At 51.7% G+C, this 24,518-nt stretch overlaps 9 protein-coding genes and 1 non-coding gene across 10 annotated transcripts; 5 read left to right on the forward strand and 5 right to left on the reverse strand.

Moving 5' to 3' along the window:
- Positions 1 to 2: 2 nt before the first annotated feature.
- Positions 3 to 860, forward strand: BJY04DRAFT_188013 (uncharacterized protein). Its single transcript, XM_073711146.1, has 4 exons — positions 3 to 329; positions 400 to 440; positions 521 to 589; positions 658 to 860. The coding sequence occupies exons 1-4, from the start codon at positions 315 to 317 to the stop codon at positions 746 to 748; spliced, it is 216 nt and encodes a 71-aa protein (XP_073571910.1). The 5' UTR covers positions 3 to 314; the 3' UTR covers positions 749 to 860.
- On the reverse strand, positions 847 to 2,833 carry BJY04DRAFT_188016 (uncharacterized protein). The gene is made up of 2 exons (XM_073711147.1): positions 1,887 to 2,833; positions 847 to 1,826 (listed from the first exon to the last, which is right to left on the reverse strand). Exons 1-2 carry the CDS (start codon positions 2,378 to 2,380, stop codon positions 1,016 to 1,018), a joined length of 1,305 nt encoding a protein of 434 aa, XP_073571911.1. The 5' UTR covers positions 2,381 to 2,833; the 3' UTR covers positions 847 to 1,015.
- Positions 2,834 to 2,940: 107 nt separating this feature from the next.
- Positions 2,941 to 6,161, forward strand: BJY04DRAFT_188020 (uncharacterized protein). Its single transcript, XM_073711148.1, has 9 exons — positions 2,941 to 3,332; positions 3,385 to 4,123; positions 4,180 to 4,789; positions 4,857 to 4,883; positions 4,945 to 4,986; positions 5,037 to 5,076; positions 5,131 to 5,171; positions 5,227 to 5,381; positions 5,432 to 6,161. Exons 1-9 carry the CDS (start codon positions 3,068 to 3,070, stop codon positions 5,730 to 5,732), a joined length of 2,220 nt encoding a protein of 739 aa, XP_073571912.1. The 5' UTR covers positions 2,941 to 3,067; the 3' UTR covers positions 5,733 to 6,161.
- Positions 6,162 to 6,394: 233 nt separating this feature from the next.
- On the forward strand, positions 6,395 to 9,776 carry BJY04DRAFT_53701 (transcription factor domain-containing protein). Its single transcript, XM_073720588.1, has 8 exons — positions 6,395 to 6,626; positions 6,679 to 6,761; positions 6,904 to 7,854; positions 7,899 to 8,107; positions 8,152 to 8,284; positions 8,330 to 8,554; positions 8,601 to 8,756; positions 8,801 to 9,776. Exons 1-8 carry the CDS (start codon positions 6,540 to 6,542, stop codon positions 9,678 to 9,680), a joined length of 2,724 nt encoding a protein of 907 aa, XP_073571913.1. The 5' UTR covers positions 6,395 to 6,539; the 3' UTR covers positions 9,681 to 9,776.
- Positions 9,777 to 11,692: 1,916 nt separating this feature from the next.
- Positions 11,693 to 11,765, forward strand: BJY04DRAFT_t69. Its single transcript has one exon. It is a non-coding gene; the product is annotated as a tRNA-Thr (tRNA).
- A 274-nt stretch (positions 11,766 to 12,039) lies between these two features.
- BJY04DRAFT_217791 (uncharacterized protein) lies at positions 12,040 to 13,827 on the reverse strand (the record flags this gene model as incomplete). Its single annotated transcript, XM_073716138.1, has 2 exons — positions 12,040 to 13,513; positions 13,562 to 13,827. The coding sequence occupies 2 exons, from the start codon at positions 13,825 to 13,827 to the stop codon at positions 12,040 to 12,042; spliced, it is 1,740 nt and encodes a 579-aa protein (XP_073571914.1).
- A 66-nt stretch (positions 13,828 to 13,893) lies between these two features.
- BJY04DRAFT_188029 (calpain-like protein) lies at positions 13,894 to 17,176 on the reverse strand (the record flags this gene model as incomplete). The annotated part of the gene is made up of 9 exons (XM_073711149.1): positions 16,689 to 17,176; positions 16,451 to 16,637; positions 16,140 to 16,404; positions 15,834 to 16,094; positions 15,684 to 15,789; positions 15,449 to 15,640; positions 14,700 to 15,402; positions 14,531 to 14,652; positions 13,894 to 14,480 (listed from the first exon to the last, which is right to left on the reverse strand). Coding segments are annotated over exons 1-9 (2,744 nt in total), but the record flags the coding sequence as incomplete, so codon positions are not given.
- An 890-nt stretch (positions 17,177 to 18,066) lies between these two features.
- Positions 18,067 to 20,149, reverse strand: nimX (cyclin-dependent serine/threonine-protein kinase CDC28). The gene is made up of 4 exons (XM_073718645.1): positions 19,797 to 20,149; positions 19,193 to 19,701; positions 18,985 to 19,148; positions 18,067 to 18,939 (listed from the first exon to the last, which is right to left on the reverse strand). The coding sequence occupies exons 1-4, from the start codon at positions 19,831 to 19,833 to the stop codon at positions 18,678 to 18,680; spliced, it is 972 nt and encodes a 323-aa protein (XP_073571916.1). The 5' UTR covers positions 19,834 to 20,149; the 3' UTR covers positions 18,067 to 18,677.
- Positions 20,150 to 20,446: 297 nt separating this feature from the next.
- On the reverse strand, positions 20,447 to 22,295 carry BJY04DRAFT_217794 (MFS general substrate transporter; the record flags this gene model as incomplete). Its single annotated transcript, XM_073716139.1, has 7 exons — positions 20,447 to 21,416; positions 21,473 to 21,612; positions 21,673 to 21,764; positions 21,811 to 21,896; positions 21,945 to 22,022; positions 22,078 to 22,176; positions 22,222 to 22,295. 7 exons carry the CDS (start codon positions 22,293 to 22,295, stop codon positions 20,447 to 20,449), a joined length of 1,539 nt encoding a protein of 512 aa, XP_073571917.1.
- A 678-nt stretch (positions 22,296 to 22,973) lies between these two features.
- BJY04DRAFT_217795 (amidase) lies at positions 22,974 to 24,486 on the forward strand (the record flags this gene model as incomplete). Its single annotated transcript, XM_073716140.1, has 3 exons — positions 22,974 to 23,246; positions 23,309 to 23,752; positions 23,803 to 24,486. Coding segments are annotated over 3 exons (1,401 nt in total), but the record flags the coding sequence as incomplete, so codon positions are not given.
- Positions 24,487 to 24,518: the final 32 nt, after the last annotated feature.

The following is a 24,518-nucleotide window of genomic DNA, read 5'->3' on the forward strand; positions in this document are numbered from 1 at the left end:
CCATTCTCACCAGATCGTTTCAAAACTCAACTCCTATAAGCGCCATATTCCTGATCCATTGCGTTAGTCGGAATGCCTCCGGGCGATCTCGCGATGACGTAGGCCCCAGGGTCCCTGAGCTGACCCTCAGGTGGGTGAGACGAGGGGCAGCCAGGCTACCACCGGCATCATCAGCCACCGACCAGGTTATCATCGAGGTACAAAAGCCCTCTGTCCCTGGTTTCAACCTGAACACTTTCAACTCTCTGTCAACAATCCATCACTATATCCACATTTTGAAAATCTATCAGATCCAACCCTTCCCCACCGCGAAAATGCCGAGCTACATCGTTCGTCTCTCTCTAACTACCCCTCGCGCAAAACAAACCAAAAAGCAAAAGCTAATGCACGTCATCTCAGATTTCCCTCCAAAAGGACGCGACTGATGACGAGGTTGCGAGGTATGTTTCACTACATATTTTATTCTATTTAATCCCTCCGGCTTGGACATTGGAGAGTTTGCTGACAGTGACATTCTCAGCGTCAAGCAGCAAGTTCGTGACAACGGCGGCACCATCGATAAGGAGTACTCCATCATCAAGGGCTTTTCGTACGTCACCTACCTCACAATAATAACCATCAAGTCTCGTGCAGCACGTACTAACGGTATTTGTATAGGGCGACTCTTCCAGAAGTCCACGCGGAGTCCTTCGCTAGCCACCCCAAGGTCGCGAATGTTGAGAAGGACCAGGAGGTCAGGACGCAGTAGATCCTGTTAGAGTTGTTAGTTGATAGCTGATGAGACACTTGATGGGATTGAATATTGATGACATATGATTATATGATTGAATAATGCATGCATACATGGTTTTTGCTTTTTGCTTTGCTTATTTACGTCTTCAGTGTAACCGACCGACCCCTGCGGAATCCTACTGTATGGGGTCGGTTATATCAGATCCATCTAGAAAGAACCATAATTCTGCAACGCGCAGTTGGTTATAATTACGGATCTTATCTCGCTAAAGACGCACATCAACTATCGAAGTCCTCTTGGAACGTTTTCTTGAAATGGTCTTACCACAAGCTCTGCAAAGGACTTGCGTAGAACACCGTCGTCCCAGTCCAACGTTGCGCCGCTAGTAGCGAACGTACAGTCAATACAACGTTCAATGGCTTCATGGTGTGGAGCGAGGATACTCGATCCACTGCCCTTGGCCCAGGTGCGAGCCAGGTCATATCGGGTTGATAGGTCTGACTGGCCCTGGCTCAGACGCTCTGCTTGGTAGTCGTCGATAGTCTGCCAATGCTCGATCTCTAGGAGTAGGATACCAAGTTCAAGCATATAATCTCTCACGTTGCAGCTCTGGGACACTGCATCTGAGGTGTTTTTATTCTCGAAGCTTTGTTCGACGAATGGTTGGGGGGCGGAGCTGGGATTAGATGATACCACAGCCGTTCTTGTGAACCAGATAGAGCGGCTGGTCAGGGGGAGCGGAAGCCAAGGTGTAGACACCAACTGCAAGATCGATGACGCGACTATTGATGATAGGACAATTCTATGACCAGGTAGCCACTTGCTAGCCGTCTCTTGTAAAAGCACTTCCAGTGACACGAAATCATCCCGTTTCGCAACTAGATGTACTGATTCCTCGGATGAAGAGCTTGCAAGGTGGCAATGAGTCAGGCCTTTTCCCGCCAGCAGATGCAAGTCGAGAATAACATTGCCATCTCTCGCTTGCTGTATGGATGCACAAAGGTTCTCTATTGCCGTGCGCGGTGGGTCTGGTGCTCTTGGAGATGGGGGCACCCTGATGATCACCTTTGAGTAGGGCTGGGTTGTACTATCACTATGAACTTTAATTAGTTTAAACATACTCGGCAGGGACCCATTCCTACGCCAATCTGACCTGGAATTATCATTGTCCGCCACTGTAATATCTGTTTGATAGGATGGGGCATCACCTGACGGAGACAGGGCCGGAGAGAGCATGACAGTAAAGGCCAAAGCCCTCGTCCCTGTAACCTTGCTGCTCTTGTACCTTCTAATCAGGTCAGAGCGGTTCCGAAGGATCAGCCTTGCTTCGTGTTGGGCGTGACAACGTGTGGAGTATGCGGTCGAGATAGCCAAGTACAAATGTCTGGCATGGCGCCGCACCTTGTTGATAGCCGACGCAAAGGCTGCTGCCTCGTGCGATGAAGGTTGCAACGTCACATGTGGTTGTTCCTCACTCACTGTCTTGCTTATTCTCCTGAGAGTGGTGGTCGCTTGGTCAAGCTCCCATATCCGTTGGTTAAGATCGTGCCGATTCAGTGGAAACTTGATTTTTTTAGGCAAACCATACTGGCTTCCGGCTTGGGAATAAATGGACACGAATTCTCCTAGATCTTTCTGAAATTCCATGATTATCAGTCACTGCAAAGCAGACGGTTATATAAGTTCGCGGCCCTTATTGGTACCGGTCCTAGGCCTTCAAAGCTGCCCACCACTTCGGCAAGGACCATATGACAGCCCTGCACGGCATCAAAGTACACATCCGCATTCTTTCCCAAGAATCCCTTGACTGCACCCTTTACCAAACTGTCGCAAAACAAAGTTGGGCTGATCTGGGAGCTGGATGTATCATGTTCCACGCCGGCACCATCCAGGATGCGTTCGATGTCATGCTGCAGAAGGTAATGTTGGGCTTTTAGAGCCTGAATAAAGCGCAGAATGTGAGGCTCTTTGTTTCTGAAGGCGATGCGTACTTGCCTCTCTCTATAGATATCAATCGCAGCGATAACGATCGGTATCGCCCCGAGAACGACACCGGCAACCTCAAGTCCGCTCATACCTCTGAGTCTTTGAAGAAGATTGATGAATCAGTTTGTTGGCCGATTTTCAAGGGAAGCGGGGTACTATACCTTAAATATCTAAGGTAGCCTTTCGCTCTCGGTGACCCCTGCTAGATTTGACAAATAATGGTTAGGCTCGTGGGATCCGACCTTGCACACCAACCCCTCCATCCTCATTCACGTCCCCGTGGCGCACTCTTCCCTTTTCCTGTAGACCCTTCAACAAGACAACTCACAGACAGATTCTCCTCTAGATATGGAAGTTGCATCTCAAGAGGATCGAGCTCTTGTCACTATTGGCCGCGCAGTTGCGGCCAGGTTCTTTACCCTGAGCGAGCAGATAGATGGCACCTATCGCAGAGCTTTCGTCAACGAACAGCAAAGATATGAAATCTGGGCATCGACCCTGGGTCTTTATCACACAGGACATAGCTCGCTTGATTATAGATTCCGCGATAGTCCGCCGCTGTTCGAGTACACGTTCACCTTGCTGGAGGATGTCAACAATTGTTTAATAGCGCGTGAGTCATTCCAATGTCACTCTCATTTGCGTCCCTAATAGACATGTCAAAGTTGCGAGCATAACGGACAACACTACGGAAAGGGCGACAGCTTGCGAGAACGTGTCCGCCGCCGAAGGTATTTCAATGAGCGACAACGAATCTGAAGAAGACCTCTCGTCCTACGAAACAGCACTATTGGAAACAGAGTACATTACAACTATATCCATCACAGTCGATCGACTGTACGAGCTATCCTTCAAAATCCGTAATCCGAGAATGCGGACGGGCCTTTCAAGAGCATTGCGCTATACGGAGATCGATCCCAGTACTGGTATCGACCCAATCGAGCATTATAGGTTGACAGATCTCCTTTACATGAAGGAAGCTTTTCGCTCATGGGGAAGAGTCTTGGACGTTGATAGTCATTTTCTGGTTCATCGCCTTGCCACCGCCAACACACACCGCAGGCAACAATTCCGATATTGGGAGAGGCGGAGACTCAAATACGATTATTATTATCATAGAGCTAAGATCCCAGAAGCGCAAGAGCCGACCAACCTAAGGATACCCCAGGAGGGATCAGTTGCTCCGTCTGAACCTTCAACCGCTACTACCCTGGATATGGCCAAGTTGAATGAGTATGCCACGTCGGTTATTTCGACAGACAGCTACACAATGATTGCCAGTGACGACGTTGAGAACCTGAATTTACCTTCCCCACCGGCGCTCAAAGACTCTCAAAAAGAGGCCGAGTGTCCGTTATGCTTTATTATCTGCTCCCGAACAATACTCCATAACCCGACGTGGAGGTACGTTTACTAGCGCTCACATATGGGTCTCATGTTCTTGGCTTATCTGAGTACAGTAAACATGTCATGCGAGACTTACGGCCGTACGTTTGCACCTTTGAGGATTGCAGAAACCCTGATCAGCAATATGAGTTCCTCACCGAATGGGTGGCCCACGAGTCATCCAACCACGGGGTGCAACTCAAGTCTAACAGGACTTGTCCGTTGTGTCCCCAGTCAAGCATTGATGTTTACCATATAGCCCGCCATTTACGCAAGATTTCGATATTCTCTCTTCCGGAGATCGAGGCTAAGGAAGATGCAGCAGCAGATGAGGATGCCTCATTGGGCACCTCAAACGAAGATGCTTCCAGCTTCGAGAAAGGCTCCACAGACCGAGGGAGTGGAAGTATTGCTGACTGGGAGGACAATAACAGGTTTGCACACTTTATCAATGATAACGGCAGATTGGTGACATTAGGGATTTTTCCAACCGAGTTTTTGGAGGCAGACATTATCAGAGATATTAGAGCCGAATTTTCCATCGATTCCGGCACCACCATACAGTTTTTGGATGCTAGCGGCTATCCCGTGATGATTGACTACGACAGCATCCACAATAATATGCAGATCTTTGTCAGCGTACTCTCAAACGAAGAAACTGATGCAGTTGACCAAGCGGACGCGGTAAGTAAACATAATTTCAAGCTAGATTTGAGAAACCGTGCCTTATGCCATTGTCATAATGCCACAGGAGCCAAGTGATTTGAACCACTCGCAGGTGAAATAATATAAGACTACTACCAGTAGGTCCAGAAAGAGGCTAAATGACAACAATATAGGAAAGCGCAACCCCTGCCACCTCGCGTCCTATTACCTTTGGAGTTAGTATGCCCGCATACTGTCGTGATATACATTATGCTGAATTGAGAAGCACCCCTACCATCTCTCGTCCCAAAACTTGCTGGATCGCCGTTAGTACTCTTTGCCATCGTTCGATTTGTAGTGTCCACACTAATGATTTGTAGGTTATGCTGTTCCGCCTCAGGGCTACTTCCAAGCGGGCAAAGTAATAATTGAGCATTCCCTTCCTTCAGATAGAGTCATTAACTCATACACCCTAGGTCTTCTCGATACTTTGGCATGAAAACGAAGGAGCCAAGCCCGCCCCTCAAACCGATGCGGGCCCAACCTACGTAGGCAGATTTGGCGAACCAATATACAGCATAATCGGCCATTTTGTTGTAGTCAAACCGCTTGAGAAAGTCTCCTGGTGCTTGTGCGTTTACTCCCGCCCCCTTGAAGCTTTCGAAAATAACGCCATCTCAGCATTATAACCACGTACAATGGCCGAGGTTTAGCGAAACAGGGCATCGATCCATCGAAGCATGCTGTCATTTACATGAGCAACACGGATCCAATGGTAGCAGCAAATGAACCTCCTATGCCGAAAGAGCCGATTGGAGTAGATCCAGACCGCCCGGATGAAGGTCTTCATCATATGTCGAGAATCAATTTCGGCGAGATGTACACCGTCGAGCATAACGTGAAGATCTTGCCGATAGGCAGAATATCGAAGGATTCAATGCCTCGCTTCATTGAGTACGCCAGTGAGGAGCTTACTCTTTAAAAAGCAGACTCGAGAATGCTGTTCCCATGCCATATTGCAGAAAAGTAGCCACTGCCACTTGATTGTAGTTAACCGCCGCTGGATTATATGACCGGTGCTGCTTCAGAGGTCCACTGATGAGAGAATGGGAGCGTTGTTATACCTAGGTATAACTCTTTAGAGGCGCAAAAACCAGGGGGGTTGGAGGGGTCGAACCATGGTGGCAGTACGACTCGGTGCTCATTGCTCAGCGCTCACACTCGATGCCAAGCTGCCAACTGTTGAGACTCAAGACAGCGTCAAGGGTAGCGTTCATCGTTGAAGGAGTATATGGTGGAACTCCAGAGATCACACGCCAAATTATCTCCGTAAAACAGCAAAGTCTAGACTGCTACTAAGAATTTCCCCATCTCTTTTCTCTTTCAAGGAGGGGGATCTTCCATTGTCCAAAAACAAACCGATCATTCAGACCCGTGCACCAGTCAGGTGACTGCAAAGGCGGGCGTTTTTGCCCTGTTAACACCCCCTCAGTCTCTAATTGGACGCCTCAGTGGAGCTTAATTCCTGGGGGGGTAAGAATCCCCCGGGCCATGACCGCAAAGACCGCGAGACCGTGACCGGCCCGAATCTCTATATATAATTTCTTCCCCGGAAAATATTTGTCGCTCCTGTCCCCCCCGCTTCGGATTCTCTCCGCCATTGACGTCGTCGTCATTGTCAGCACAACTCAGCTCCATGACTTTTACCCTGGACTGCCATTCTTTCGTCCAGTGTCCGCTTGACTTTGGATGATTTTCTCTCTTATCTTGAAGGCTTGAGGTTGCAGCGATGCAGTCCGAGTCCGAGAAGCCGAAGCGGCCTCCGCGGAAGCACGTCACCACGGCATGCGTGCCTTGTCGAGAGAGTAAGATCAGGGTATGCTTTCTCTTGTCTGTCGAGAGAGTAATGCTAAGTTAGTTGGCGGTAGTGCGACGGTGCCTCCCCGCATTGCAACAACTGCGAGAGGAAAGGGAGGCAATGCAAGTACCAGCATGGAGATGATAAGCGGAAGTACGTCGGACGATCTTCTCTTTTGCACACTCGCGAGAGTCAATCCGCACATTTTTCCCGAGTTCTGTGGAACCGACCGTGTCATTCTTTTCAGCTGGTCATGAACCGGGCGCTGGCCCCAGAGACTGACCGTTACAATTAGAGTCTCGCTACGAGCAGCAACAGAGCTATTTTCCGCCCGCATCGACCAACTCATCCAATTTATCTACGATAGTGGTCTCGAGCCCCCGCCGATGAAATCTGAGGATGAGAGCGGAATCAATCGGGTTTTAGATACACTGCAGATTCCTCGAGGGTTGGCGAGGAAGAAGGACTCCCATGCATCTGGAATGTCGAATGCGCAATCGTCACCTGTTCCGCCTCATGCTCATAGTCCGCTTCCTATGCCTTTGCATAATGGACAAGATCTGAATGGAAAACCTGAAGCTATGGCAGATGGAACAGTTATGCCTCATCAATCGGCTGGTAACACGGCTGGGAACCCAGAGACGGTGAGCCCCTTCGGGTTTCAGCTTCCTCAGACGAGCTGGGAATTCGCGCTTCCGACCGCGGAGGGCTTGGATTCGCTATATGCGAATATGAACGGCGGGTACCAGACATCTCCGGATCATGGGTTCAGCCCGGACAGTCTTCACTTATCTCAAGATATCGCGCAGCAACCTGGAGCCCTCCTCGAGCGGGCTCGAAACGATAAGGAAGAAGACAGTGATAGCGACGAGGAAGATGAGGCAGAGAAGGATGTCATTGAGCAAATATCGCACCGGATCGGAACACTGAAAATTGCAGGCGATGGGCATTTGCGGTTCTACGGCGCAACATCGAACCTCAACCTTGTTGATGTGTCTGCCACGCAACAACGCCAGCGTCCTGATGCGCGGACAGTCCGGCACGACGGGCAGGATATTCTGAATCATCTGCGTGTTGGGCAGCCGGTCGATCAAGCTCTTGAGGACCACCTCTTAGAGCTGTACTTCACTTGGCAGAATTGCAGCACATACGTCGTTGACAAGGAGATGTACTACACTGCGAGAACAAACTGGAGAGAAGAGTTTGACGATACGCCGTTCTACTCTGAGGTGCTCACCAATGCTATGTGAGTGGAGCAGCCACCAGCTAGTCAAAGTCTAACAGTAGCAGGTGCGCTATTGGAAGTGCCTTCGAAGCTCGATACCATCCTACCTTTATTACCTTTCCGAAGTCACTCTCGGAATTCTTTGCAGATCGGGCAAAGGCGTTGTTGGAGATTGAGCTGGACTCGCCGTGTGTCGCTACTGTGCAGGCTTTGGTGATTCTGAGTTGCCATGAAGGGGCTTCAAACCGTGATGCGCGGGGGTGGCTGTATAGTGGTATGTTTTTTTGTCTAAGTAAATGCCACCGCTAACCTTCTTAGGGATGTCGATGCGGCTTGCGTTCGATCTTGGACTACACCTTGACATGACACCTTATGTTGAGAAAGGAGATTTGAGTGCCTTTGAGGCTGATGTGCGGAGAGTTGCCTTCTGGGGAAGCTATGCCGCAGACCAGTGAGTGTGAGTTTTGACATAAAGAGTACGAGCTGATTGGAATAGTTTCTGGGGCTTCTACCTGGGGCGACCGTTCCGTATGAACGCTGGCGATATCACTGTCCCAAAGCCAGCGTCGGATCTTATCGTCGGCAAGGAAGGCACATGGCGTCCTTACGGTCTTCCTGCGAATCAAAAAGCATTCAGTGGTGCATTGAAGAACCCGAACGAGTTGATTAGCAGGCAGATTGCCGTTCTCTGGGAGATTACCTCGCCTCTCGGTCATGTCCTGTATGATCTAGCTCTTAATGTTGTGAAACAAAACTAACACGTCTAGATACGGCTGCTCTGATATTCCCCGCCACGAACTCCAGCGCTTCTGCTACAGGGTAACAGAAGACCTCTTTGCCTGGAAAGCCAACCTACCCTCCATCCTCGACATTGACCTTGCAGACGACACAACACCTAGACTGCCGCATCTCCTAATGCTACAGTATGTGCACCACACTTTGTACTATACCAATACTGACTCAATAGCCTTCAATACCACCAAATAGTCATCTTCACCCACCGCCCGTGGGTCTCGAAAAGCTACATCCAACCCCGCAGCCCTCGACAAGGGCCAGGTTACCACCACGCGCGAAAAATGTGCATCGAGTCGTCAATAGCTATCGCACGCCTCCTTCACATCTACGAAAAGCACTACACCTTCCGGCGGATGAACAACCAAGTCGTGTCCATGATCTTCAGCGCAGCGCTCATCCTTCTCTACGTCACCATCTCAACCACCCCTCTCACCAGCCGAACAGGCCTCGAACTCACCGACGGCAGCACAGAAATGGTCGCCTACCTGAACCTCTGCTTCCGCGCTCTCGACGAACTCGGACAGTCATTCGAGAATGCAAAACGCACCCGAGACTTCCTAGTTAGCCTCCAACGCCGCTGGCAAGCGCGCATGCGCCGCTCAGGAGCCATGAAACGCAACATGAGCAGCCATCGCCTACCCCAGATTGGCGCAACGAGACTCGATCCAGACACATCAGCGACACGCAAAAAGTCTCGCATCGCGGCGCCAATAACCAGGAACCAGGAGCATAACCCCTCCACCATTCCCCTCCCGTCAACACCCCCACAACCCTCGACAAGATTCTCAGCAGACCTCAAAACCCTACAAGGCCAAACTCACGACCTAAACCCGAGCCACGGGGATATCGACTCCTGGATCCGCGACTCAGATTTGGGCCTTCTGCCTGATAATATTGGTGATCCGGCAGTGTCGGCGTTTCGGATGAATGGGGCGAATCCGAACGCTGAGGTTGGGGAGGCAGGTGTGGATGTGGCGTTGCCGAGTTTAGAGGATATAGAGCCTTGGTGGGATTCTTCTGAGGGGAATGCGGCGTTTGGGAGTTCGTTATAAATAGGTATTGTTTTATAGATCGGGGGTTATAGATCGATCTTATACTACAGTTTGAAACTACTACATTAGACCAAGCCAGCAGGATCACAAGGTATAAAGTCGAGCTCGACGCTGAAGAACCAACCACATCCCATCAGTCTCAAAGTATAACGCTAACTGCGATCGGCGTGCTTGTCGTCAATCATCGTGATTAGCATCATCTTGCGTGGGTCGGGAGGGGTACCTCGCAAGCCACCGATCTACCTCAGTCCCTGACTCCCTACCTCAAGTAATATCACTATAAATTCCACCCAAGCCCCTGGTTTTCTTACGCTGTCGGATATGGTGACAGTCAAGAATAACAATGACATCCTGAAAGACCGAAATTGCTCCCATACTGCAGGCCCAAACATGGTCTTCCCCATCCGCAACAATCTCCATCCCCGGCTCAGCGCAGTTCACAACTACCACAGCGAGATGGAGTACATACCAAGCCCCGACATACGCTGCTGCTGCGATTGTGGACTGTGTGGGGGATGTTGCTGCTGCTGTATCTATACTTCTCTTATTCTCCTAGCATTCTCAATCTACCAGAAAAACATACTAACTGTATATGTATCAAGTGAGCAATATCCCACGACATCCCCCTTCGCAACCTCCTCACAACATAGATATATCCCTTCTCTGTCGATCTGTCGCAACGGGCTAGCGATCGATCTCTCACAGCTTAATTCTCTCTCTATCAATTCAGAGAATGGGCAATTAACAGTCAGACCCGGTCTCGTCGTTGCTGATATCCTCGACCCAGTCTTCGAAGCCGGGTACTTACTCCGTAAGTGCCTTCCCTCCCATGACCATTTTCACACACCTAAAAATCAACACTAATAAGAGATGTCGGCGACAGCAACAGGGACATGCACCTCCATCTCGTTAATCGGGCCAACATTAGGCGGCGGGATCGGAAGACTTACGTCCTCGCACGGGCGTATGGTTGACTCGTTACTCGGTGCGCGGATTGTTCTTGCCATGGGGGAGGTCCTTGATTTTTCGGAGGAACAGAATCAGGAGCTGTTTTCGAGATAATGGAGAAATTCTACGGCAAGTGCCCCGATGCCGCAAGGGGGTTCAACATCATGTTTGAACTGTGGGGGTCTGCTTCGGGGAAGAGGTGACGGCCTTTCCGTGGCGGGATGCAGAGGGATTCGTGTGTGTCTTCTTTCTCTTTCTCTTTCTCTCTTTTTTCTTCGTGGTCTATCCTCTGGCCTTTTACTTTCTCTTCGCGACTATACTGATGGTGATGGGATAGTCTTATGGAGAAGACCCGGGACCCCTCGATGGCCCATTCCATCTCAACCTCAACCCGAACCAGGCGCAGGCGCAGGCGCAAGTGCAATCCCCGAGTCTCAATCCAACGCTGCGATTCTCCTTCTCACGAAACAGATCCAGGAATCGTTAGCAGCGACATCGGGATACAGTGGATTAGCGGTGTATGTGAACTACGCGAGTGGCGATGAGACGCTCGAGCAGGTTTGTGGGAATGATAATGGGCGGTTGGAGAGGTTGAAACCCTTGAGGTGGAGGTATGATCCGGGGAATGTATTTGGGTTCTGCTGTGGGATTTCTGGGGGTTGAACAAGCTGTACAGGTTGAGCACTCGAAGTCCTATTCTGAGTCTCTTGTAGGTATTACGAGGCGGTATTTCTTTCCTGGCCGAGAAATAATATCCACTGGTTGTTAAGGCTTGTTTGTGGAGGGACTGACTCGAACTGTAACTAGATCAAATATATATGTAGTTGCAGTCAACCTCCCAGTCCTTGAGGGTTAAATTACCACTCATTTAACACGCGGTGTTCGAAATTTGAATGGTCGCGCCTAGGTCACTAATCATCTCCGTGCTCCTCAGGCCTCTTTCTCCTCCACGATTAATTTTCATTCCAGTCCATGCTCCATCATGCTATATACCCTCAACAGCCTTTTGCCACATTAGTTCTTTGCTGTATAGACCATATTAAAAACTGGCTTTACATCAACCGGCTCCTATGGCTCAGTTGGTAGAGCGCATGACTAGTAATCATGAGGTCCGCGGTTCAAATCCGCGTGGGAGCATTTCTTTTTGTTTTTCTATCTTCTTCCCTATAGACTCGAATATCTCGCCTACTGAATCGCTTCTGCTTTCTTTCTTTTCATGCAGTTTTTTCTTTCCCTCATCGATGTGGGTAAATTAGATGTACTTATGGGTGCTGAGGAGTTAGTCCGTCTGTCTGCACCAGTGCGCAATTGTACCGCGAAAAACCAGGGTATTTGTTAACCAAATGCGATCTGGTGCCTTGCGTAAAAACAGGATTTAGTGAGTAGCGTATACATATTTTGTAGGTAATCTCTACCTATTTCCTGCATCGCCTGTCTCTTCTGGCTCTTGCTTGGGAGCAGAATTCAGTGTCTGTACCAGCCACTTCACAGCGCCAACAAGGTCTGTCTCTACCTTCGCAACCTCTTCAGGGCTTCTCTCAGACTCCGTCACATCCCAATCTGCAGCCTCCGACACTGACACTAACCCTGCCCCTGGACCCGAAGCGGGCGAAGAGTACGCCAGCGTAACTCTCCCCTCCGCAACGCCCCTTTCCCTCCCGAAGAAGCATGCCCTCCGCATAACATCCACCATCTCGGCCGCCTGATGCGCAAGGACAGTCGCCGGCTGATGCATCTTTCGTTTCCTGCGAGTCCCGAAAGTATCTGGTTGCTCGGCGGTCTCTGCCTCCGACGCTATCCCTTCCAACCCTGCCTCGGCGGGTGTTGTCGTGGTCGTGCCCTGGACGGAACTCCGAGGCGTGAAAATCCTTACCCACGGCAACTCAACCTCCAGTTTCTCCACCGGCTCGCGACTATATCGCTCCCTCGGCCCGGAAGACCCGTAGTCGAGGCCGTAGGGCGGCCAACGGGAGAGGGCTTTGCGGCGACGCACGCGCGGGCTTTCGCCATCACCATCACCATCACCATCACCATTTGCGATTGAATTAGAGCCAGCATGTAATTCCGACTCGGGAAAATCACCCATCCCGATCTCCCCCTGGACAAGTTCATCGGGTATGAACGTATCCCAGAGCTCCAGCGCCTCGGACTCCGAGTCCGACTTCGATTTCTCCGAGCTAAGCACCGGAACCGGATACCCCGGGCCAGTGCGATACCGCGGAAAGACCTTGGGAACGTATTTCCCTGCAGAGCGGAGGAACAGAATCGGAGACGCGAAGGAATCGAAATATTTCTCCGCGGCGGAGAAAAATCGCTCTCTTGCTTGGAGTAGCGGGACGAGATCTTTCGGGAAATTGGTTCGTTTGCGCCTTAGATACGGGCTGTTGGGCGACGTGCAGAACTCGTCGAGACTGCTCCAGTCGCACACGGGCTCGATTGCGGCAACGGCGTTTACGGTTCGTGGTTCGGTGAGCGCAAGCATGAGGGCTAGCGAGCCGCCGATGTGCGTTCCGATGACGCCGATGCGGGCTGGGTTGAGGTTTTCCAGGACCCAGTCGAAGCCGGTTAGGGTGTCGTGCACTGGGGTTGGGAATTGGTAGATTAGGTGTTGGGGGCGTGGTTCGGTGTCTGGGAGGCGGAGGTGCTGTGGGACTTGGGATTCGGTGTAGGGGAGCAAGCCGAGGCGGTAGTTGATTGTTACTATGCTTGAGGCGGTGGCATCGGCTAGAGACTGGGTTGCGGTTGCAGAATCGGAGATGGCATTGCCATCGCCGTTGGGTTCTGCAGCAGATGTCTCATCTCCTGAGGACTGGAATAGAGGTCCTGAGGGGAGATGAATGATTACATTCCCCGTGGCTTGCGGGGCAAGGCTCGGGTGGGTTACTCTATTACGCGTGTCAGTGATTATATAGATTTCTTGGGAAAGGGAGTACCTTAGTGAGAAATATCCATTACTTCCAACGGGAATGTCATAGACGTCGCTGATACGCGTAGAAGCAAACCTCGCGGTTGTAGAGAAGTGATGGTGACGGCATTTTGTTGAGAGGCGAGCGCTTAGCCGTAGTGCCGCAATCCTAATGCCACATAGATGTACTACTCGTGGCAGCGATACAAACGTTGAGGTATAGAGGCGTTGCATGGCAAGTGCAACATGGTTGAAGTTGTGAGGAAGGGTGGACCGCGTCAAACGTAGATGCATGGCCGATGGCGCTAAACCGCTTTAGGCTTATATACTACCTGCGAAGCTTAGGAAAGATTCGAGAAAGGTATATATTCTAGAGGAATAGTGATCAATTGATGCCGAATTATTGAGTAGAGTAACGAATTCTCATCTTTTAAACGCCAGAAAAGTCAACACTACCGTACCACGGTGTATACCGCTCACTGCTACTCAAACTGCATAGCCAACAACCTAGACCCCTTCTCCGAAGTCGCACTCATCGCCGGGTCATCAATATCCAGCGAAGCCTCGGCCTCGGCCTCATGAGCAGGCCGCACAACCTCCAGCGAAAGCATCTCGTCCTTTGAATACACCCTCATCCCAACAACACACACCGCGTTCCACGGGTCATCGTTCGGCTCGTCAAAAGAAGTCTGCAAGCTCGGCGGCCTAGTAAGCGGCTCCTCAGGAGGCATGTCAATATCCGAGTCGAACTCGAAGCCCTCGAGCAGCTCGGCATCGCGGTTGTGGGTGTGGCGCCGGGAATGGCGGATTGAGTGGGAGCGGTGACGGCTGGAGCGGGCAGAGTAGATGTCGCCGCGGAGGGAGTTGTGCGCAACGGGGCTTTGGGCTTCTTGAAATTTGATGCTGGGGACGGATTCATTGTGAGTGTTTGCGCTTTCCATGCTTGCCTGTAATAAAGTGTTAGTATTGCAGTAGTGCAAAGAATGAAGTTACTTACGATGTAGGCGGCCTTTTCGTCCTCGTAGCGCTTTCGGTCGGCGGCGGCCTCGTCTTCGTAGGGCTTACGCTCTTCGTCGCTCAAAGCCTTCCACTTCTCTTGGAGTGTTTTTCCAAGTTGGCCTGCATGTGTTAGCAATGTAATCGTGGATCAAGTTGTATTGACTTACCGAAGACAATGCCTGGGTTCTCATCGAGAATAGTCTGTCGGTTCGCACTGGCAAAGACCATATACGCAGACAGACTGCGCTGGGGTGCATCAACACGACTGGAGTAGCCATTAGTATGGCCGTTGGTGTGGGTGCTCAATTCCAAAGGCGAGTCCACAGGGCTGTCCGTAAACACCCTCTCCGGCTCGCGCCCGGGAAGCTTGCCGTTGGTCTGAATCTTTGCAGCTGCAGCCTTGGCCATTCGCTCCTCCTGCCTGATTTGGCGAGCCAGGACCTTTTGTTTGCGGATATAGTCGCGCTGCATCTTCTTCTTGATCTCATCACGCAGCCTCTGTCGTTCTGCGGCCTTCCGGCGGAGGTCACGCTCCTCGCGCTCGAGCTTCTCTGCCTCGGTCTCAATTACGATGCCCTTGGCGTGTGCGAGGTCATAGGAGAGACCGATTTGCACGAGCTTCTCACGGCGGGTCGGGGCGAGGCGTCGGACTGCCTCGTCTGTGGTTTCGTTGCCGACTCGGAACGCGGTGATCTTCATGAGGACCTGGTAGGTGCCGGGTTCCAAGGTAACCTCGGCGTTGGTGGAGCGTGAGTTGAGCGAGTTGTTGTGGCTGCGGACAATGTAGTCGTCCTCGCCGTCTTTTTGGAGGCGGAATTTGAGGACAAAGTCGTATTCGCCGATCAGGCCTTTGAAGTAACGAGAGTCGAGCTTCATCATGTTAGCCAAGCCAAAGAATCAGTGATAATCGACTAACCTGAGAGAGAACAAGGATAACAGGGCCAGCCTTGGTAACGTTCAGTCTGAATTTGGTAGTGTGATAGTCTGCAGACCAGGGGACGCTCAAGCTCGTCCACTGTTGAGTGATTGTCCACTCAGGCCCAAAGAGACGGGTGCGGTCAAGGTGCTGATACTTCTTGAGCAAGTCATCGTATGAGATCCAGAAGAACTGTCCACGTTAGTTTGATCTTGAAAATAAGAGAAAAACATACACCATCGTTGCCAAACTTGTGGTTTAGCTTCTGCATCCACTCAGCAGTCCACTGCTCAGAGCCGTCGCTCCAGGCTCCATTCCATTCCTTCTTTCCCCAAGGATTCCTGTTTGGTTAGCCATGTTTGTGAAGAGTGAGAAGGCTACATACCTGAGCTTCAGCAGGCGCACTCCATCGATTTCCTTGGCATCCATAATCGAGTATGAATGGTTCTCGGAAATTCCCTTCCTGTCTCTTGGTGGCGCACGGCTACTCGGAGCAAGCCAGTTCGAGAACAGGCCAGTGCCGCAACCGAAAAGAAATTCCTTGTTGACTTGCATGAGTTCTTCATTCCAGAACTTGTCCTTGTCGAGGATGTTGCTGCTGAGGACGTCGGAGGTTACGCCACCGGTCAAGTCTTCGAGTGCCTCACTGGAAGAGTCAGTATAGTTTCGCAGTTATAATAGAAGAACATACCCGACAAAACCTCCTTCAATGGCAGAGTAATCGCCGTGTGCCTTCGCATACGCCTTCTCTAGCAATGGAAGCCAGGTCTCGTTCTCGTCCACACACTGAGCGAAATACAGAGCGCGCGATCCCGTCTGCCAGACCTTGCGGTATTCCTCCTCTGTATCGTTTCGGTTAATGTCATCCCAGATCGGGCGCTCGTCGACCGACTCGTCGTAGTCGGCAGCACGCAGGTACAGCTTGTCGTCCACGATGCATTGCTGCCAGTCGCCGTCTAGGAGGTATTAGCTACCGGAAGATGCAACGGCCAGGCAACTCACCTCGATAGAAAACAAAACCGTAAACTCCAACTTGTTCATCTCGGTGGACGCAGACATCATCGATCAACCCATCTTTGTTTCCCATTGTGCACAGCGCAGCCATGAACCAACAATCGCCGTCTCGTCCTTGGCGCACGTCCGAAGCGGTCGGTCCGTTAACGTAGAATTGAGGGTTTTCGAAGATTTCCTATAGCACCCATGTCAGCTCATGCAAGGTCATGCTTGGCGGACAACATACAGTAACTCGCTTCACACCCCTCGGGCGCATCTCATCATTCTGCTTGTCGAGCCCATCCAAACAGTTTCGGGTCCTTGACTTCAAGTCCATCTCGATATCAAAGTGTGGATCGGAGTATTTCTGGTTCAGACGTCGGCATTCTGTCGCGATGCGGTCGACAGCGCGGACACACTCCTTCCGGGCTTGCGCATACGACTTCCCCGCATCTTGTCCCTTGACGATACCTTTCGGGATCCGCGCCGCCTTGGAGCGGGCGTATGGGTTATCGGGAAGCACAGTGTAAACCTTTCCTGGGAACCTGGCGTTGAACTGCTCCCAGAATGCCGTCAAAGTTTCCTGTGGAGCTTGTGACCTTGTGTTGCGGCGCATCCTGCTACCGGAGCGAGACGACAGAGGAGGTGTGTAAACCATGTCGGCGTAGTCGTCCTCAGGGTCCAGAGTTGCCATAGCTTTGCTTCAATGCTCTAACGATATTGCTAAGGAGGATGTAGAGATGAGGTGGAAAAAAAAAAGTCGAGAGCCGTGAGGAGAAAGCTAAATAATCAAGTAATTTCTAGCGCAGCGCCGTATCAGTCGTAAATTGTCAACCAACTAACTATCGGCCGTTGCGCGAGCTGGCTGCTGCAGCCCCGCATGCCCGCTTTAGCGGCTGAGCAAGATGGTTCGAATTAACCCTTGGAGAGCAGCGATCGGCTGTCAAAACTAATAGAACTGCGTCGCGCACTCGACCAATCGGCATGCAGTTCTGGATTCTGAGACCCCCCAGCCAGCTCGCGATAACCGGCAGTCAGGTCGCTCGGTGTTTCAGATGCAGCAATGCTTGACCTGAAGAGCCCAAGGCCCGCTGGGAACATCGGGGCTGAGCACGGATAGGAGAAATAGCCCCAGTCCTATTGCCATTAATAATACGTCAATCGTCGTTCAAGCCAGGCGTGCTGGGAATTGCTGACGGGCTGCGCTGTCTCGGAGGGTTAAGCATAGGGGCCAAAACGCAACCGGATATCTGGCTAGATCCAGCGGACTGCAGTGAAGGCGTACGCGGCGGACAACTGAACAAGAAATGGTGATGATCACCATGCATCCAAGATACGAGGCCGTCAGCGTGAGGGTGTATTGCAGCGTGTTTGAACGGCCATGCGAGCCGGTGACTGGTCCCAGCTCGACGGAGAATTTCCCAGCTCGTTAAACTCGCAGATTTAGCGTGCCATACGGCGCTGAGAATGGCTGAAAACGCTCGTAGCCTGAGGCTGTGTTGAGCTGAGGCCTGGCTTGGTCTCGCAGGGCTGAACCGCACCCACCAATCACCTCCGACTAGACAGGTGAAGTGGCAGCGTTGCCCGAGTCGTTTTCCACCAAAGCTCGTTCCCTGTCGAACGACCGTTAGAGTAGTATGCTTGCTACATTGTATGATCTTTCAGCGGTGAGCAGCATCAAATCCAAGGAAGATATGGTGGTGTTGATGAAGGGAAAAGTGGGAACTAGCGGAGTGTGGGTTGGGGCGGGAAGAGCCAGAATCCCCTCTCCAACACGTGCGATGGAGCCTCTAAACGCACGGCCACAAGGACAAAAAAAGAATCCCCGGGCAGTGTCCAAGGTTCAGAGTAAGACTGTAACTGTTCCTTCCAAGATCCACATCTTGAGTCTGTTTCTACCGTTAGTTCTTCGTTACACTCCTACCTTTGCCTGTCCCACCGAAGTTACAACTCAAAGACAGTGAAGCATACGCATAAGAAACATCCTTGGAATATCCATAACCTATTGTTTCCTGCCAGATCACTCCAGAACAAACGCCAGAACAAAAGAAATACAAGAAGCGAAGACAAGGCTGGACAGATGTAACACAAAACCGGGATCGCCGCATGCCGGGCGTCGGGACGAGCGAGCGAAAGTAAGCCCGCATCACCGCTGCAACATCCCAGTCCGACTCTGCCCCTGCCATTGGTATACGTACATGATTACATATAAACGGGAATCTCATGAGTCATCGAATCAGTGAAAGCCATTGCGGCGGGTGCGGCCAGAGTAGTACGAGCTGCCGTGCTGGAAATAGGGGTGCAGGCAAGCCTGCTTGGCAGAGATTCGCCGAGCGGGATCGTATTCGAGCAGAGCCTCGAGAAGATCAAGGCCATCTTCGTCGAGGCCAGGAACCAGGTTATGCGTTTCCTCTCGCTTCCACTTGGGGAATGTTGACTTGTAGTCGGGGAAAGATGTGACTCCGGGCCAGGTAATCTCATCAGGGGTACCAAGGAGACTAGAACAGCGTTAGTACTGAAGGCAATTCGATGAGCGGACATACCGGAAGATCTTGAAGATCTCGTCGATTTCAGAGTCTCCGGGGAATAATGGTTTGCGAGTGCACATCTCGGCGAAAATGGCACCACAGGACCAAATGTCCACGCCGGTGGAGTACTGTCGGCCACCGAGAAGAATCTCAGGGGAGCGGTACCACAGCGTCACAACCTGAGACATCAGCACAGCCCTTTAACCGGGATCGATCACTATACCTCGTGTGTGTAGGTCCTCAGGGGAACACCGAACGCCCTCGCCAGTCCGAAATCCGCCAGTTTGAGGTTTCCATCACGATCGATCAGAAGGTTTTGAGGCTTCAGATCACGGTGCAGCACTCGGTGACTGTGACAATAACGAATACCCTCGATCAATTGTGCCATGAACTTTTTCACCATCGCCTCTCCCAAGCCCAGATTCTTGCTCAGAGCCGAGCCATCTGGCAGAGCCCTGCCACGTCCACCTTCGCTGACCGGCAATGCCTCCATGTACTTCTTCAGGTCGAGATCGAGGAACTCCATGACGAGGTAAAGCTTGTGTCCGTCGGCGTACACGATGTTGAGTAACCGGACAATGTTGGGGTCGTTCATTTCCTTGAGCAGGGAGATCTCGCGGATGGCGGTGCTAGGGACGCCCTCATCTTCGGCCTCGAGACGGATCTTCTTCAACGCAACGACTCGGTTCGGGTGGGTGAGCTCGCGGGCTTTGTAGACGACACCGTAGGTACCTAGAGAAGTAGGGTTAGAACGACTCACAAGCCACGACACGCTCGACACGTTCGGTAAATAAACGACGTAATGAGGTATTGCTGGTCAAACGTACCCTCGCCGATTTTCTCAATCTTCTGATAATTATCCATGACGGAAGTTTATGACCACTATTTCGACGGATCCGAGATTATGCCGGTTGTAGGAATCGGAAAAGTCGAGTGACGGCAATGTGCACGGCGTCGTGGGGTGCAGGGCACAAGTCAGAATGCACGGCAACAATGACAGAGCCGCGATGTTGCCCGGGGCCAAAGGACACAAAAACAACCGCAGAGGGCAGGGGTCGGTCGGTGCGAGGGGCTCGGGTTAGGAGTGTGTCGAGCGGGCCAGCAAGGGGGACAATCCCGATTCCCAATCAAGGGCTAGCGGTTTCCGACGATAGCTGAGCGTTACTTACCTGAATCGGAGGGTCGGCGATTTCTTGATCAATTGAGATGGACTGCTTTTCATCTGGTGGGGGATCCAAACGAGGGCGGTCAGCTATTTTGCCAGCTTGGATGTACACAAACAAACCGCGCGTCTGGGTAGGCGGTGAACGCGTCGCCACCTGACTGTACAATTACTGTGTGGACAGGACTGTTAAGCTGTCGGGCCATCAAAAGTGCCCTGTTTGCTTAAACAGAGCTTTATCAATCTAGATCTCCAGGTTTTGTGAACTAGATACAACAACTCTGATCCAACATATATACCCAGCTTACACAGTTATCACTGATGAAGCCGCCCAGTTTGAGCATCAACCTCACCCTCATCCCTATCCTTCTCCTTCCCCCCTTCTACAAGGCTCTCACCCCCCTCCCCAACATTCGGCACAACAACCCCCTCCTCAACAAGATAATTCGTCTGCTGTACATAAACCAGCACCACATACCCCAAACACCCAATCCCCACAGCGTAAAGCACCAACTGCATAACCACCTGATCCCGAAACGCCATCCCCTGCGAATCAACCGTAAACGAAACACACATCCCCAGGCTAACCGTCCCCTTGAACGCCCCCGCATACCGCGCACACAGCGCCGGGTCGTTCGTCAGCGCCGCAAGCGTCCACTGCACAACAATCTGGAAGCAGGCGTAGATGATTCCGAAGAGCAGGTAGAGGATTATCCCGGCCGTGAAGGCGCTGTCTGTCCAGTCGACTAAGGGAGAGGGGGTTGTGGTGGTGGTTGTGGCGTTGCTGTTGCTGCTGCCGTGGGTGACGTTGTTGCGGAAGACCCAGGCGAGGAGGCCGCTGGTTGCGCCGAGGGTGATGAGTGCGACGTAGGTTGTGCCGATTAAGCCGCGGCTCTTGCGCGATTGGATGTGTTTGTTGTCGAGGAGCCAGGCGAGGAGGAAGGGGCTGGGAATCATGATGGCTTGGAAGAGGAGGTTGTTGAGGGTTCGGGTGCGGAGGTTGAAGTAGTATGCTGGTTTGTATGGGTCAGTGGTGTGCTCTCTTGTGGTGTGTGCTGTATAGGGCTGGAGGTAGGTACCGTTGATGCTGCTGGTCAAGGCTAGACACATCTCTCCCACGAACATGGCAGGGAGGAGGATGATGATCTTCAAATCAGTGATGACTGATAGAATTCCGAGAATCTCCTTCTTAGGAGTCGCTTTTTCGAAAGCAGCGATATGCCGTCCGTCGCTTCGCCTCACGTCTGCCGGGTCGACAATCAGGAAGAACGCTGCTACTATAGCACTGCGTTGCGCCATGTTAGCCAAATACTGACAACTTCAAAGTAACAGCAATTGTACCTCGCCATAATCACCAAAAACGCAATATACACAGCATTAGAGACACCAGCTGCCTCGGTCTCATGAATGGTAGGCACAAAGGCAATCAGTGCCCCGACTGTGCTACCAGCAGAGGTGAGAACCCACTGCCAGGTGATATACTATTGATTACACTTGCGTCAGCGCGCCTGACCCATCTTGACAGGAGTACTCGCACAAACCATTCCCTTATCATGCTCTTCCGGATACGCAAACTGAATGAATCCAGACGCCGTCCACAATAGACCAGCACAGACACCGAGAATCGCACCACCTAGATATGTGAGCCCCACCGCAGATGGTAAAAGAGACGGACACACCTGTGAGGGGGAATGCTTGTCCACCAACTCGGTCGTAGTACCAAAGAGACCCGACGTAGATTGGGTATCCGATTCCACCGAGGATGCTGCAGAGTTGTCAGAGTTGCTAGCTGACGACAGGCATCTGAGCTCACATGGTCCATTTTGGCTTAAGATGGTTGAGAACGGGGCCGGCGCACCATCCTGCTATTGTATACACGCCGTATAGAATACTAGAACCCATGTATCAGGACGGCAATAAACACGCAAGTTCAAGTCAATGCAAACCTGTTCGTCAAAGCTGCAGTCTCCTGGGAAGTTGCTTGTCCGCCACCAGCTCCAAGACCGGTTAAAGCGAGATAGATGCCGGGGAGACAGAACAGGATACTTAGGAAGTCAGCAAGAGCTCCCCAAAGAGGGTAAGAACTATACCAGCCCATGAGAAAATTCTGGATAAAAGGGTGGGTGAGGCGTAATCGGCCTCTGAACTTAGGGTTAAACGGCATTTTGATTCAACGTTATAGTGTATAGCAATCAGACGCAGCTGTACATAGCTCCATGACAATGTGGAGGTAGCTCATATTTATATTATGTTATTCTATGAGGTTATGGTATGTACGCGCTGGAGCGAGCACTTATCTGGCTCCACATTCCAGACATATAAATTGTGGGGTAACGGGGCTTGGAAGAGGCTGGGTCAAGATCAGAGGAAGCTGGGGGCGTATCTTTTCTTTAAAGGGAGATGCAGCTATTCCCGTATCAGTAGAGTCCATCTGTCCGAATTGAATCATGAGTAACCGCGTCTGGGTGTACACCGTCCTATGAAAAGGGAGGTTGATGCGATGCTCGCTGCAAGATGGATAAGCATAAAGATGGCCGAAAAGGAGTTGAAATACGCTGGCCCATGTCATGATTGGAGATAAGCTGGCGCCACACGATTTCATTGGAGGATTTATATCTTAACATTTGGCCCTAAGACCGGCCCCGGATTGCTATCTCAGATAGCTTACGCGATCTTTTGCATAGATCAAGGTCCGGCTTTACTGGATGATATCTCACCTTTTACCCAAGGAATAGGATAGAAGTAAGGCGGGGTAATCAATAGCTCATTATATAAAATAGTCAAGGAATACGCCGAGTCTACTAATTGTAGATCGACATCACCTCTTCGAGATAAACCGAATATGCCTTCACTTCTAGCAGAACGAATCCAACTAGCCTTGAACATTCGCGACGGGTCTCTAGAGAAGACGGCTCTATTGAATCTCTCAGATAAGACCCTACCGCAAGATGCCACGGATTTCCCACGCACCTCCGGCCTCCTCTCTAACCTGGAGCTCGAGCTCACTGAGAACTACGACGCTACAGCGCTCGTGAATATGCTAGCAGAAGGCAAAGTAACCGCGGTGACACTTCTCACGGCATTCAGAAAGCGGGCAACCATCGCACAGCAGTGTGTAAGTCCTTCTTCCACCCACCGTACCAAAAGAAGGTATTAACAAACTTGGCAACTGGACAGACCAACTGTCTCACCGAGCTCATTCCACAAGCTATCGAAGACGCAAAAGCCTGCGACGAGTATCTAGCCCGAACCGGGAGACCACTCGGCCCACTCCATGGCCTACCGATCTCCGTCAAGGAGCAGATCAACATCGCAGGACGGCGGACGAATGCCGGGTTTGTGGCGCTGATCGATAACATTTCAACGGAAGATGCGCAGATCATCACATCGCTGAAAAGACTCGGCGCTGTGATCTTCGCCCGCACGAACCAGCCTCAGTCACTGATGCAACTGGAAACAAATAACAACATCTACGGGGAAACGGTGAACCCCCGGGACCGGACATTGACGGCAGGAGGAAGTAGCGGAGGTGAAGGCGCACTAATGGCGATGCGAGGCACCCCGATGGGGATCGGCGGTGATATTGGAGGGTCGATTCGGGTTCCTGCTGCGTTGAATGGAGTGAGTTCTGCCATACGTTACTACCCCCAGTGCCGTACTGACATGACCAGCTCTACGGCTTCTACCCCAGCGTCGGCCGTCTCAGCGGCGTAGGCGCCGTAATCCCAAACCCAGGAAACGATTCGATCCCCGGCACGTTAGGACCCTTTACCCGCTCCCTCCGCGACATTCGCCTGTTCTGCAACGCCTACGCCCTCGCTCAGCCGTGGCTAGCGGATGCCTCATTGATTCCATACCCGATTCTCTCACCCAGAGTAACCACCGCCACCACCGCACACGGAGATCCAGAGCCAGAACCAGGATCAGACGCCAGACCGCTGCGCATCGGGCTCCTCTCATCCGACGGCGTCGTGCCCCCCTCTGTCTCAACCCAAACCCTCCTCTCAAAGATCGAAGCCCGTCTGAAGTCCCACCAAGCCACCACCAAAACCCCAAAAATCGAAATAATCCCATTCAACCCCAACAACCACGCCCTCGCCTGGCAGATCCTCTCCGCAAACTACTTTGAAGATTCCGGCGCGCACATCCGCGCCCTCTGCGAAAGCGGCGCCGAGCCGCTCCTCCCACTGACTTCGTGGATCTTATCTGAATCCGCAGCCAATGCGGTCAAAACGGGGGATTCGATTCAAGAGCGCAAGTGTGCGAGGGATGCATTTAGGAACGAGTATCTGCGGCATTGGATGGAGGCTGGTGTTGATGTGGTGATTGCGCCTGTGTTGCCGGGGGGTGCGTGGGTTTGTGGCGATGAACAAGGGGGGAAGTACTG

Source organism: Aspergillus karnatakaensis (genome assembly GCF_047715665.1).
Source record: "Aspergillus karnatakaensis strain CBS 102800 unplaced genomic scaffold BJY04scaffold_21, whole genome shotgun sequence".
Classification (NCBI taxonomy): Eukaryota; Fungi; Ascomycota; class Eurotiomycetes; order Eurotiales; family Aspergillaceae; genus Aspergillus; species Aspergillus karnatakaensis.

Excerpts from the sequence above, each read along its gene's own strand:
- BJY04DRAFT_188013 (XM_073711146.1), top strand. Across the intron at positions 441-520 it reads ACTGATGACGAGGTTGCGAG|CGTCAAGCAGCAAGTTCGTG; the intron begins GTATGTTTCACT and ends TGACATTCTCAG. Across the intron at positions 590-657 it reads TCCATCATCAAGGGCTTTTC|GGCGACTCTTCCAGAAGTCC; the intron begins GTACGTCACCTA and ends GTATTTGTATAG.
- BJY04DRAFT_188016 (XM_073711147.1), bottom strand. The coding sequence starts at position 2,380 with ATGGAATTTCAGAAAGATCTAGGAGAATTCGTGTCCATTTATTCCCAA. Across the intron at positions 1,827-1,886 it reads GCGGACAATGATAATTCCAG|TGATAGTACAACCCAGCCCT; the intron begins GTCAGATTGGCG and ends TAAAGTTCATAG.
- BJY04DRAFT_188020 (XM_073711148.1), top strand. The coding sequence starts at position 3,068 with ATGGAAGTTGCATCTCAAGAGGATCGAGCTCTTGTCACTATTGGCCGC. Across the intron at positions 4,884-4,944 it reads GTGATTTGAACCACTCGCAG|GAAAGCGCAACCCCTGCCAC; the intron begins GTGAAATAATAT and ends ACAACAATATAG. Across the intron at positions 4,987-5,036 it reads CGCGTCCTATTACCTTTGGA|CACCCCTACCATCTCTCGTC; the intron begins GTTAGTATGCCC and ends TGAATTGAGAAG.
- BJY04DRAFT_53701 (XM_073720588.1), top strand. The coding sequence starts at position 6,540 with ATGCAGTCCGAGTCCGAGAAGCCGAAGCGGCCTCCGCGGAAGCACGTC. Across the intron at positions 6,762-6,903 it reads CATGGAGATGATAAGCGGAA|AGTCTCGCTACGAGCAGCAA; the intron begins GTACGTCGGACG and ends CGTTACAATTAG. Across the intron at positions 8,285-8,329 it reads GGAAGCTATGCCGCAGACCA|TTTCTGGGGCTTCTACCTGG; the intron begins GTGAGTGTGAGT and ends TGATTGGAATAG.
- nimX (XM_073718645.1), bottom strand. The coding sequence starts at position 19,833 with ATGGATAATTATCAGAAGATTGAGAAAATCGGCGAGG. Across the intron at positions 19,702-19,796 it reads GATTGAGAAAATCGGCGAGG|GTACCTACGGTGTCGTCTAC; the intron begins GTACGTTTGACC and ends CTACTTCTCTAG. Across the intron at positions 19,149-19,192 it reads TGAGGACCTACACACACGAG|GTTGTGACGCTGTGGTACCG; the intron begins GTATAGTGATCG and ends CTGATGTCTCAG.